The 14829-nt window shown below is 36.8% G+C and overlaps 1 protein-coding gene across 1 annotated transcript in view; it reads left to right on the top strand.

The window, feature by feature from the left end:
• The window catches only part of PLPPR1 (phospholipid phosphatase related 1), a 127075-nt gene that overhangs the window by 94408 nt on the left and 17838 nt on the right, over positions 1-14829 (top strand). Inside the window, exon 4 of the mRNA XM_061201094.1 lies at positions 762-894. Coding sequence (XP_061057077.1) covers positions 762-894 — 133 coding nt within the window. The remainder of the gene's footprint in view (positions 1-761; positions 895-14829) is intronic.

Raw genomic sequence — 14829 nt, 5'->3', positions numbered from 1 at the left:
CTTGACACCCAGTTTGCAATAGATAGTGGTAATTATTAACTTTTTATTCACTGAAGGTTCTCAGTCTTCAGTCGCGGCAGTGTCAAAGTTGGTGACAACTTCCCTCATGCCAGATCCTTATTTTAAATGGGAATACAGTGCACTGGGTGCTATAAGCATAATGAAGAAATATAAGATATGGTCCCTGTCATCAGGAAGCTTACAATGTACACAAAGGCATTATGATTTAAATGGTAATATACGTGTATTAGTTCAAGATAACGAGAGGTGCCAATCATAAAGGTGTGACAGTCAACCAGTTCAGAGTAGGAGAATATTGATCAGGCAAATGTGTTCAAATAAAGATGGTAGTATTGCCACATAATGAAGTAATATTGCGATGGGTGCATATAACGCCCTCCTGGGCTGTCCCAGTCATTCCGCATCATTGCAATGCACACATTCAGTTAAAAATATTCAGATCCAGCCTGAGTGAGCCTTATCATAGATTCTATTATTCAATTTATTATTTCAACTTAGGTTTTATATGACTTTAGAATTTAATATTATAGCCTGAAATCTATCTGAAATTATCAATTATTGCTTTCTCTAATTCTTTTGAACAGTTAACTGCAAATTACTATTTAACTCTCCATCTCTCCAACATGATATCTTCTAATATAATTGTGAAGCCTCAGAAGTTTTGAGTTTTTTCTTAAGCTACTGGTCTCTTTTATCAGACAGCTATCCAACTTGACAATTCTTCAACATTCCTTCTCCAGATTTTTATTGGTGAGATATCCATGTATTTCATAAAGTCAACCAGAGAATCTCTGATTGCCCAGGAGAAAACAATTCTGACCGGAGAATGCTGTTACCTGAACCCCTTACTCCGAAGGATCATAAGATTCATAGGTGAGTACAAGGGCATGTTGGACTAAGCCCTCACTTATAGGTAAAACTTACTAAACTTACTGAAGATGAACACACTTGATAAAATAACCTAAGCTATGGAAGCATCAACTTTAAAAGCAAGAGTTGTTTTGGGGATTTTCCAGGAAGTACAGAAATTGAGCCTGATCCAGGTGCCAAGTCAAATTTTTGATCCTTAAAGTGAAGCAATACTTACTAAATTGTTTTACAAATGATTTCAACTTTGATTTTTTCTGCCTACACAATACTTATCTGAGATTCCCTTGGGACATATATTTTAATATTGACTGGATATTGCCATATACCCTTTAGCTGAGTCAGGCAAGGGGGTACAGCATCAGGAGATACCAGTAAAATGAACTAGAAATAATCAACTTTCCTGACAAAACTTTCCTATCCGGTAACTTTGTTATGCAGAGAGCTTTAAAAAGTATGGAAAATCTAATCGATCAGGTCTTAAAAAGAATGCCTTTCCAAAGTTGGAAAACAAATAGTTTTATTAGTGTTCATGATGAGGAATAATTAAGACATTTTCTATAACCCTCCTTCTAGGACTTTTATAAAAATCCTGAGGGTATATGGATAATGATTATAAATATGGGAATGAATGTGTATGTGAGTAAAGGTAGGAATATAGATCTCTCAGAGTTCCTACACGGTGAGTACTCAGTAAGTAGCTATTAGTGTTCTAATGAGATCCTGCAAATACCTACTGGTCAGGTGTTCATGGGAGCCCGGATAAAACTCTGAAAGTATCAACATGGTGCTAAAACAAGCCATGATACCATTTAGAACATATGGAACTGACAACTGAGAAAGTGAGGGCCAGAACAAAGTTCCTTTGGTTATCCTTAATCCTTTTCTTCCTGTTGTAGAAAAGGGTCGAGTTTCCTCAAGTCATGAGCAAATGATCATATCAAAATCAAATATGCAGTAACTTCACACACCCCTATGTTCACAGCAGCACTATTTACAATAGCCAAGACATGAAAACAGCCTATATGTTCATTAACAGATGAACAGATAAAGGTGTGGTACATATACACAATGGAATATTACTCAGCCATTAAAAAGAATGAAATAATGCCATTTGCAGCAACATGGATGGACCTAGAGATTATCCTACTAAGCCAGAAAGAGAAAGACAAATACCATATGATATCACATATAAATGAAATCTAAAATATGACACAAATGAACATATCTATGAAACAAAAACAGACTTACAGACATAGAGAACAGACTCATGGTTGTGGGGTGGGGGGTGGAGGGAAGGACTGAGAGTTTGAGATTAGCAGATGCAAACTAGTATATATAGGATGGATAAACAACAAGGTCCTACTGTGTAGCACAGGGAACTGTATTCAATATCCTGTGATAAACCGTAATGGAAAAGAATACGAAAAGAATATATATGTATAACTGGATCACTTTGCTGTACAGCAGAAATTAAACACAACATTGTAAATCAACTATACTTCGATAATTTTTTTAAAAATATGCAGTAACTTCTAACATTGGCATGGGAGTTAGGGAAGTAGTAGAGTGGGAGGGCTAAGAAAACCTAAGTTAAAAGAAGTAACCCTTAACATTAAAATAGTCTTCGGCATTTACTGATGGTATTTGCAGAATGACCTGTGGGCATCTGGAGTCGGCTCATTGGGTATACCCTCATCCATATGATGTCACCTCTACCTAGTTTACTCATTCCAAACAGTGGTGCCTTTCAAAGACATCCAGAGTTTGGTCACTTGCTACCAGAGTGGCTTCAAGGAAGACAGGAGGAGAGGTGAGAATATTTATTATACATAACACTGGACTAGACACTTTATAATTTCGTTTGATCCACCCAACACCCTATAAGGTAGGTTACAGTTCTAACTGTGCAGATGAAGAATATGATATAAAATGAGATAAAGTAACTGTTCCCAAGGACTGTGAGTGTGTGGGTAAGGCTAATAATGCCTGTATTAGGGATATTCTAAGCATGAAAAATACTATGATAAAGTGCCTGACACCCAGTTTTCAATAGATGATGGTAATAATTAACTTTTAAGTTTTCATTCCATGATTTTGCTTTCCGTGGTTTCAGTTACTCACAGTCAGCCAAAAATATTAAAAGAAAAATTACAGAAATAAACAATTCATAAGTTTTAAATCATGCTCCGTTCTGAGTATGATGAAATCTTGTGCCATCCTGCTCTGTCGTGAATTATCCCTTTGTCCAAATTATCCCACCCGTCGGTCACTTAGAGGCCGTCTGGTTATCAAATCAACTGTCATGATATGGCAGGGCTTATGTTCAAGTAATCCTTATTTTACGTAATAATGGCCCCAAAGCGCAAGAGTAGTGATGCTGGCAATTTGGATATGCCAAAGACAAGCTGTAAAGCACTTTCTTTAAGTGAAAAGGTAAAAGTTCTCAATAAGGAAAGAAAAAAATCACATGCTGAGGTTGAACAGTAAGAACAAGTCTTCTGTTTGTGAAATTGTAAAGAAGAAAAAAGTAATACATGCTAGTTCTGCTGTCACACCTCAAACTGCAAAAATTACAGCCACAGCACATGGTAAGTGCTTAGTTAAGATAGAAAAGGCATTAAATTTGTACAATAAGATATTTTGAAAGAGAGAGATTACATTCACCTTTAATTACAGTACATTGTTATAATTGTTCTATTTTGTTATTATTGTTGTTAATATCTTACTGTACTTAATTTATAAATTAAACCTTATTATAGGTATATATGTATTAGAAAAACATAGTATGTATAGGGTTTGGTATGATCCACAGTTTCAGGCATCTACTGGGGGGTCTTGGACCGTACCCCCGTGGATAAGGGGGGACTACTGTAATTTGTGATCCCTTGGAGAGCAGGGACTATATCTTTTTCACTTTGTATCAACAGCATATTGCAAAATGCCTGGCACATAGTAGGTTTTCCATAATTTTTTTGGAGGAGTAAAGAGCAAAAACTAAACTCTGTTAAATCATAGATTTGCCTAAAATTGCTTCCATAAATGCTGATTCTTAAATATTCATTTGCCTCCTGTTTAATTAACTTTATTACCTCTCTTCAGCTTAGTTCTAGAAGATTAAGGTACATAAATAAGGCAATTTCTAAGAGAAAGTCAAAAGTCTATTCTGACTTTGCATATAGCAGAGTTGAAGATGGGGGGAGGGGTCTTGAGATGGGTAACTTTTTCTTAGTATCTGTGGATTAAATTTTTCCATAAGAGAAAAAAACATATTACTTGAAGTAAAGATCCTTTAGATGGAGATGTTTCCTTTGAAAAAATCAAATAAGGTAATAAAATGCATTAGAAATCTTATTGTAAAGATCCTAACAGTCTTTTTTTCTAGCCCAGTAGCCACAAAAATACACACCATGCAGTTGGCATTAGAAAATAACAACTGTTTCAGCTAACTATTCTAATTAAGCTGAAATGGCATGACTTTGCTCTTGCAGTTTATGTAATTATTCTAGAACCCATTATCAACAGTGTTACCCAACAAATACACTCAGCTTCGCATTGCAAAAATGGTCAGTGGACTAGCAAAATATTTTTTTAAAAAATAATGCTTTATGCTGTCAAGGATGAGAAAAAACTTGGGATTCTAGTACAATTCTAGTGAGACTAAGTTGATATACCCTTTCTGCACAGCAATTTGACAGTATATTTCAATAGCCTTAAAATAAGCCTCCTTTTTAACCCAAAATCCTACTTCAAATAATCTTTCCTAAGGAAATGATCAGAAATGTAAATTAATTTTTATGGACTAAAATTATTTTGTCATAACATAAATTAGAAATATCCAATAATATAAATTTTACAAATAATGCTACCATCATAAGGTACAGTCTCAGAAAATGGTATTTTTTAAGAATTTTTAATGAAAGGGGAAATATTCATGATATAACACTATGTGGAAAAAGTCAAGACACTAGGAACCTATGATTATTTCTAAATAAAAAGAATGCAACATGATACGTATGTGTGTATATGTATCTGAACATGTATTTGTGTGTGTACGTATTTGTGTGTGTGTACATGTATCCCATAGAAAAGAGATTGAAGAAATGTAGAAGTTAACTGTTGTTATTCCTGAGTTGTAGGTTAATAGGTGAATAATTTTATTTTTTGCTTTTTATTCTGTAATTTCCAATTTTTTTAATCATAAATATGTATAATTTTAAAATCAGTAAAAGAGCTAGACATTTTGGGAGGAGTAGCAAAAATAGAGGCTATCCCAAAGGATGGCCAAGTCCTTTAACACAGTGTTTGGCATCGAAAGCAGTGCTGAAAGTGGCACCTTGGCTCTTGAATGCCCTGTCTTCTCTAGACTGTGTGGCAGGGACTTGAACAGATAGCCCCTCACCCCACCCCTCAGAGTCAAAGTAAATTTTAACTGAGAAAATGGCAATAGCCAAGTCAAAGGGAAAACATTCAAATTAAACCATCTCTTCCTGTAGACAAATGTTAATTGTGTTGACCTTGACAGAGAGGATTGAATTCCTCTGATTCACAAATCCAACAATAAATTTTTTCCCCAAGGTTCTCATCATTATAAGGAGGATGAAACAGACTCACAGACACAGAAAACAAACTTATGGTTACCAAAGGGGAAAGGGCAAGGGGGATAAATTAGGAGTTTGGGATTAACAGATACACACCACTATGTATAAAATAAGCAACAAGGATTTACTGTATAGCACAGGGAACTGTATTCAACAACTTGTAATAACCTATAATGGAAAAGAATCTGAAATATATATATATATAAAAAACTGAATCACTTTGCTGTATACCTGAAACTAACACAATATTATAAATCAACTATACTTCCACAAATAAACAAACAAACAAAAAGAGGATGCCTGGTTTCCCAGGCTTTAGCTATAAACCCTCATAGTTAACTTCTGTAACCATTTCTAAACTGTTGTATAATTTCTCACATTGTGTTACGTGATGTGGGAAGGGAGGAAAGAAATTGCCTGAACTAACAAATTTGACCAACGTTTTATCAAAACAAATGTGGTCAAATTAGTGACACATATTTAAGGATCTCCCTTTCCTCATTTTTCCCTCTCCATTCCTTCCCTTCCTATATCAGTTCCTTTGGTATGCATTAAATTGACCAACAACCATACACAGATTTAAGTTCCCAAAAGAGATAAACCTGTACATTCTCTTTTCAGCAACAAAGACAAAATAAGGAAGTCATATTTAAATTCTTTTCATTCACAAATATACTTGAGTAATCATATTCTTGTAAATATTAAATAGTAACTTTTTAATTTAATACTGAAAGTATAAATAAAAAGCATTAGAATTCCATGAGGGTTTTTGGTTTGTTTGCTTTCTTGAATAACTTTCTTTTGAGTTAAAGAAAAAACTGATCCAGATATACCAAGATTAGATTGTCTTTTGGCACCTAAAATAGCCTGTCATCCAGAAACTGTTTATTATGGGCTTTTCATTTGGGATCACACAGTTGCTCCATTATTACTTCCAATAAAAATTTAATTAAATACCAAGCAAGTCTTAGGCCATTTAGGTCAGGTCTAAGGATTAGGTAGCACTGGACAGAATAGAAAGTACCATGGTAAACAGTTAATTCATGTAATGCTAATTAATTGCCATAAATTAAGTGTGATCTAAATGAAGCATGAATATTTTAAATGCAGCCTCAAAGGTCACAGTGTTTTATGGTTGTAAGAATTCATACCCTGAGACAAGCTCAGCCTTTTCAAGAACTAGAAAATCCTTCTCAATTTTGAAAGTCATTTAGATGTACTTTATCTGAAAGGACACTCCATTTGATTCAATCAGTCCATTTCTACTTGCATTCAGTATTTATAATTATAAATGGCGGGGGGGGGGGACTGATCATATTTTCAACCTTCAACAAGTAATTTGTTGGGCATGTACCATATGCAAAATACTGATTAAGGTGTTGAGGACATATTACTGAACCAAACAGAGATTTATTTGCTCTCATTGAATTTATATTCTAGTGGGGGAAGCCAGGCATTAAACTGAAAATCATAAATCATATGTAAATCATAGTGTTTGTGAGAAGGTAAGTGTTATGGGGGAAAATAATGTAGAAAAAGGAAATAGGGGGTTTGTGGAGGCAGATATGCAATTTTAAATGGGAAGGGAAAGGCTGCCCTACAATGAGAATCGTCTAGAGTTGGCAGCGACTTCATAGCAGGACGGTGACCATCCCAGGAAACTAGGTGCCCAGTGAACTAGGGCAGCTCCATGTGCTAACCGTGGAAGCTGACCTTGGCTGCATAGTCTAAAAATCAGTTGCAGTGCCCAGGCACCCCACTTTAGTTCCGAGTCCAGAGGCTGGACGCTAAAAGAGAAATGTCAAAAGCAAGGCAGGGCATGGGCCTATAAGTTGATGGAGATATTTCTAGAACTCAGCAACAAGAACCAGATTTGAAGCCTAGGTAAATAGATGAGGAGGAGAAAGCCAGGATGGATCTTAGGGAGTAAAGGGAACCTCAGTCTCTGGACCCCATGAGCAGCCAAGCCACCAGACTTTGAGAAGAAGATGTTTGGTGCTTCCCACTAGGGACCAGGATTGGCTCTGGATGCAGGGAGGGGAGGCATGCTGAGGCTGGGAGCCTTGGCTGACTTCAAAGGCAAAACCAGGGATCAAGCTCAGTGCAGAGAACAAGCCTGCTCCGCTTTGAATGTCATCCTCACTGAACCAGAGCATTACAGACCCAAACAAGACTGCTGGACCAGAACTCTGTAAGTTACTCTAATTGTCAAGAGGAACGTTATTTAGTCATGAAACTCAAGTGACCCTTTTCTGAGGGCCCTTCCCAGCACCAGTGCTTAGAGGTTGGACTCAAATAAAAGGTCTAACTGAGCTGCTTAGGACTAAGTAGAAGGACAAGTAAAGATTGATGCTTAAGGACTAACTAAAAGGACTAAAGATTGCTGCTTCCTCTAGCACTTTTCGGATTAACCAGTGCAAATTCATGGCACTTCAGTGAACTTATTTGCTGTAAAGCAGAGTTTCTCTGCCTCAGCACTATTGACATCTTGGGCCACTTAATTCTTTTCTGTATGGAGGAGGGGACATCCTACATTGTAGGGTGTAGGATGCATAGTAGCATCCCTGGTCTTTACCCACCAGATGCCAGTAACACCCCCTCCTCCATTAGTGACAACCAAAAATGTCTCCAAACATTGCAAAATGGCCCCTGGGGACAGGATCACCCTCAGTCAAAATCCACTGCTGTAAAGGTTTTAAAAAGTATTTCAAAGACTTTTTAAAAGTCATTATTTATGTTTTATTAATATTTATTAACATTAATAAAGTTTTATTAATATTTATGAATATTAATAAAGTTTTATTAATATTTATGTTATGCAAGATTACATACCACAAAATCAGGCACAGCGAGGTACAAAAATACTGTCTGAATATCAGAAATGACTCCCAACAACTGATAAAGGGCAGTTTCAAAGTCTTCTACGATAAAAAAAATAAAATTCACAATATGTGCAAATATCGAATCATTGCATTGTACACCTGAAACTAATATAAGGTTACATGTCACTCACACCTCAATCTAAAAAAGAAAAATACAGTAGTGTGTGCTTTGAAAATAATTTAAATTATTAGAACATAATAAAAGTGATCAAGAGATGCTGATGCAGACGGCAACAGCGCCAGATCAGTACGGGTTGGTCACCAACAGGGCTGGCAGCTGCCTGCTGATGGAACTTGAGGCTGGTCTGGTGGTGGGAATGGGGGTGCATTCAGATCTACAGCTTGATACGAATCATACTTATCCATATTTTTGTACTCTTATAAATATGAATCAGAAAGGGCAGAATTTGAAGGCTGTTATTTGGAAGCCCTCCAGGCTTTGATTGCCTGATTTTAGATTTCTTGGTAGGTAAGGAATGGAAAATCTTCCCTCTCCATATTTAGTTTGTATCTAGGTATACTTTCTAGACTTATCTGTATCCTCCTCCAGTCATTTTATTGTAAAATTATCATTGCCTCTGGCGAACTTTCTGGATTTTGTCTGTCAGCGTTTGGATCCACACTGCCTAGGGGAAGTGAGAAGCAGATACTGAAAGGCAGCAAGAGTGAGAGAGGAGGCTGACCCTTGAGAGAGAAAGCCCTGAGGGAGCTGTCCTGACTGAAGAGTAAAGACCCTCCTGTTGAGATAAAACCGTGTTATCAAGAAATCAGGCAACTTTATGCTTTGGGGGAGTAGAAGTGTATTGGTTTGCTCTTTCATTTATAAAAACATTTGGGGGCTTTTCTGGTGTATTACTCTTCCTCTTCCCTTACCACGATGCATAGTTACAGTAATGACACAGTATTCTTCAAACACCACCAGCTCATTGTATTGTAAAACAGGTGCTTTATTAACACGAAGGATGAATAACACACAGAGTTGAATATATGTTTGAGGTTGTTAGAATTATAGGGTTCTTATCTCTTTCCCCTGTTTTCAAAATAATTTTATAATCAACTTATTTGAAATACTGAGGATATCCACATCCCTCCGTTATAAAAATGAGTCCCTAATATCTACATAGATCTCACAATTTACAAAATGTTTTTTACAACTATTTTCTACGATTTGCATTAATAACCCAGTGATTTAGGTCTATTTAAAACCTCTTTTACAGATAAAGTAACTGAGGTTCAGATTGATTTTAATAAAATCTATTCTTCAGATTAAAACCATGACATCCAGACAAGTAGTCTGCTGTCAGCCTTTGGTGTTTCTGTGACATATACAGGAAAGACAGACCCAAGAATCTTGTTCTGTGAACCCTTGAAATTAACTATCCAAGGAACTGATGTATTTAGTTCTGTCAGAAACTTCCTTTTGAAGCACAATATTTGATGTGTGTAGATCAATTTGCACTGACAGTGTTTGTATTATACTAGAAACAAAATCAGATTCATTGCTAAAGTGATGAGAAAAGTGCCTCATTCAATGATGACATATCTTAGGTATTCTATCATCTTCTTGTTGGAAAATTATTGGCTAAAATATTGAGGAATTCTTGTTCTGTTGTGACAAGGCAAACATTTCATTGGGGGCATGCTCTAAATCCTTGCCTCTTCTCAGCGCATGGGTGAGAACTAAAGTGCTCTTTTTCATGGCCTGACGCCTACCCATATATTTTCTTAAGTACTTGAAAATACAAGCTTAGAGGGTCGTGAATAAGAGTTTGGATTTAGAGCCATAACTATTTAGTGTCAGCTCTTCTACTTACTAGCTGTGTGAACTAGGTCAAGTTAATTGACCTCTCTGTGCCTCCATTTCCTCATCTGTAAAATGGAGATAATGATGTCTACCTCAAAGAGTTGTGGTGAGAAGTAAATGAACTAATATTTCAAAGCATTTAGAATAATACCTAGTACATACTAAGCACAGTGTATTGGCTACATTATCATCCTCATTACCTAGTATCCGTGCAGTCTTATTTAAACATCTCATCAGCTCAGTACACCTTGCTAGGAAATGGGATGAACATGGTAACTGCCGATAAAACGTCTTCATTAGGAAACTTCCAGTTTGAATAAAACATGTTACAGAGAAAACATTTCACCATGTCTTCTTTTTCTAAAGAAATGGTTCTTTCCTGAAGGAAAGATCTTCACAGCTGAATTGAGAGCACATTTGCAACAGCAGAATTACTTTCTCCACTGAGATTTCCCACTAGGGACCTTGATGTGGCAAAAAGAAAAGCAAAAAGGAACTGTATTCATTTCTTTGTATCTTGTATTCCATTTGCAATGGTGCTTGGATCAAAGATTTGATCTAGAATTAAGACCTGGTGATTGAATCAGAATGTACTTTGAGGAAAGTGAACGTAAGAATTCCTTAGATGTCCCCCTTCTGCTGTCAAAATGGTGACCACATGCCACTTGCTTGTACTTGTTTGTGTGGGATAAGATCTTCATCAATTTTCCCACTAAAATAAAGGCCAGGAATTGAGTTGAGTGTGTTTCCATGTTTTTTGAACATCGTTGTAGAAGAACTACCACAAAAGATTCACAAAGCTGATTAACTTCTGAAAATGAGAAAACGTTCAACCGTACTTAATCTCACACAACACAGTTCTTGAATTCTCTTTCATTGCATTGTTTTGCTAACATAGACAGGAGAGCAGTCCTCTTTCAGAAATGTTTGATAAAAGGTTGAGAACATATGCTGAGGAAGGAGTAAGATTCCCCTCCCCTTTTCAGAGAGTACTATTACCAACCTGACCCAGATAACTTGTTTTTATGTCTTTTCCACTATCCTTTTTTTTTTTAATTCTATGTGTTAGTTTCTCCACATGAAAAATATGTAGGAGCCATGCTTTCATGTGCCCATGTGTTAATATTTAAACTGACAACCATTGCAACTTCTCAGACTCAAAAACGGGGCAATTTGTCCCAAAGATGTGCATGTCTAAGTAAAACTGTACCCAGGTGCAATATGATTTCCAATTTCTTGTGCTTCACAAATGTCTACAGTAAGAAGTCTTTCCTGTATATATAGCATGGATCTTCAGACTCCAAATTAAGGTTCTTTTCTCATTCTTGCTGCATTGAAAATGGAGAGTGCTTTGATTTCCAAATTATGATTTACAAGTTTTCTGACTCCTGAGACACTTATAAAGCCCCAGTTTTCAATGATCCTCTGTTTGCTAAGGCACTTAGCACTCTGCAGGATTTTGTGACATTTATTAAAAAGGAAAATGGTCCCTACGTCATACATGCCAAGTGGTTTCATGTCAAACCCATGTTCAACAGAATCAGGGATGTGAGACACCAACATGAGTTAGGAAATTTGGACAAGTTCCTGTGCTCTTTTACCCTCTTCTCCTGTCAATCTTCTCTGAAGTTTCTTCAGCAATTGATTCATGATTCCACAAATATTTGTTTGCTATGGACCAGGTTTGATACTAGGTGCTTGGATACAGTGTTGAACAAAAATAGATGTGTTCTCTGCTCTTTAGAGCTTGCATATTCTACAGTCCTAATGGGAGAGATGGACATTACTAAATAATCACACATATAAATTTCCTACTGAGATAAGAGGTACAAAAAAGAAGCATAACGGTACAATATTAGTCTAAAATAGGAGTATTTTTTCCTACGCACCTATGGTCAATTAATCTACAACACAGGAGGCAAGAATATACAATGGAGAAAAGACAGTCTCTTCAATAAGTGGTGCTGGGAAAACTGGACAGCTACATGTAAAAGAATGAAATTAGAATATTCTCTAACACCATACACAAAAATAAACTCAAAATGGATTAAAGACCTAAATGTAAGACCAGATACTATAAAACTACAGGAAAACATAGGCAGAACACTCTTTGACATAAATTACAGCAATATCTTTTTGGATCTGTGTCCTAGAGTAATGGAAATAAAAACAAAAATAAACAAATGGGACCTAATTAAACTTAAAAGCTTTTGCACAGCAAAGGAAATCATAAACAAAACAAAGACAACCTACAGAATGGGAGAAAATATTTGCAAATGATACGACCAACAAGAGATTAATCTCCAAAATATACAAAGAGCTCATACAGCTCAATATCAAAAAAAAACAAACAACCCAATCAAAAAAATGGGCAGAGGGTTTCCCCTGTGGCACAGTGGTTAAGAATCCACCTGCCAATGCAGGGGACACGGGTTCGAGCCCTGGTCCGGGAAGATCCCACATGCCGCGGGGCAACTAAGCCTGTGCGCCACAACTACTGAGCCTGCGCTCTAGAGCCCACGAGCCACAACTACTGAGCCCACGTGCCACAACTACCGAAGCCCACGCACCTAGAGCCCGTGAGCCACAACAAGAGAAGCCACTGTAATGAGAAGCCTGTGCACTGCAACAAAGAGTAGCCCCCACTCACCGCAACTACAGAAAGCCTGCACCCAGCAACAAAGACCCAATGCAGCCAAAAATAAATAAATTAAAAAAAAAAATTTGGCAGAGTAATATTCCACCTAGAGGGGTGGGATAGGGAAGGTGGGAGGGAGATGCAAGAGGGAGGAGATATGGGGATATACGTATATGTATAGCTGATTCACTTTGTTATAAAGCAGAAAGTAACACACCATTGTAAAGCAATTATACTCCAATAAAGATGTTAAAAAAATAAAATAAAAAAATTTTTTTAAAATGGGCAGAAGATATGTATAACTGCATCACTTTGCTGTATACCTGAAACTAACACAATATTGTAAATCAACTATACGCCAATATAAAATAAAAATTAAATTTAACAAATGGGCAGAAGATCTAAGAAGATATACAGATGGCCAACAGGCACATAAAAAGATGCTCAACTGCTCATTATTAGAGAAATGCAAATCAAAACTACAATGAGGTATCACCGCACACCGGTCAGAATGGCCATCATCAAAAAATCTACAAACAATAAATGCTGGTGAGGGTGTGGAGAAAAGGGAACCCTTTCACTGTTGGTGGGAATGTAAATTGATACAGCCACTATGGAGAACAGTATGGAGGTTCCTGAGAAAACTAAAAATAGAACTACCATATGACCCAGGAATCCCACTACTGGGCATATACACTGAGAAAAGCATAATCCAAAAAGAGACACGTATCACAATGTTCACTGCAGCACTATTTACAATAGCCAGGACATGGAAGCAACCTAAGTGTCCATCGACAGATGAATGGGTAAAGAAGATGTGGCACATATATACAATGGGGTATTACTCAGCCATAAAAAGAAACAAAATTGAGTTATTTGTAGTGAGGTGGATGGACCTAGAGTCTGTCATACAGAGTGAAGTAAGTCAGAAAGAGGAAAACAAATACCATATGCTAACACATATATATGGAATCTAAAAAAAAATGGTTCTGATGAAACTAGAGGCAGGACAGGAATAAAGACGCAGACGTAGAGAATGGACTTGAGGACAGGGGCGGGGTGGGGTGTGGAGAAGAAGCTGGGATGAAGTGAGAGAGTAGCACTGACATACATACACTACCAAATGTAAAATAGATAACTAGTGGGAAGCAGACGCATAGCACAGGGAGATCAGCTTGGTGCTTTGTGACCACCTAGAGGGGTGGGATAGGGAGGGTGGGAGGGAGGCTCAAGAGGGAGGGGATATGGGGATATATATATACATAGAGCTGATTCACTTTGTTATACAGCAGAAAGTAACACAACATTGTAAAGCAATCATACTCCAATAAAGATGTAAAAAAAAAAAAAAAACTACAATGAGGTATCACCTCACACCCGTCAGAATGGCCATCATCAAAAAGTCTACACATAATAAATGCTGGAGAGGGTGTGGAGAAAAGGGAACTCTCCTACACTATTTGTGGGAATGTAAATTGGTACAGCCACTACGGAGAACAGTGTGGAGGTTCCTTAAAAAACTAAAAATAGAGCTACCATATGATCCTGGAATCCTACTCCTGGGCATATATCTGGAGAAAACCATAATTTGAAAAGATACATGCACCCCAATGTTCATAGCAGCACTATTTACAATAACAAAGATATGGCAGCAACCTAAATGTCCATCAACAGATGAATGGATAAAGAAGATGTGGTATATTTATACAATGGAATATTACTCAGCCATAAAAAAGAATGCTATAATGCCATTTGCAGCAACATGGATAGATCTAGAGACTATCATACTAAGTGAAGTAAGCCAGACAGAGAAAGAAAAATATCATATGATATTGCTTATATGTAGAATCTCAAAAAAAAAAAAATGATGCAATGAACTTATTTACAAAACAGAAATAGACCCACAGACATAGAAAACAAATTTATGGTTACCAAAGGGGAAGTGGCGAGATAAATCAGGAGTTTGGGATTAACATATACACACTACTAATATATAAAATAGATAACCAACAAGGA

This window comes from Eubalaena glacialis, chromosome 9 (assembly GCF_028564815.1).
Source record: "Eubalaena glacialis isolate mEubGla1 chromosome 9, mEubGla1.1.hap2.+ XY, whole genome shotgun sequence".
Taxonomy (NCBI): Eukaryota; Metazoa; Chordata; class Mammalia; order Artiodactyla; family Balaenidae; genus Eubalaena; species Eubalaena glacialis.
The sequence above is the reverse complement of the archived record's forward strand: the minus strand, read 5'-3'. Positions and strand labels throughout refer to the sequence as shown.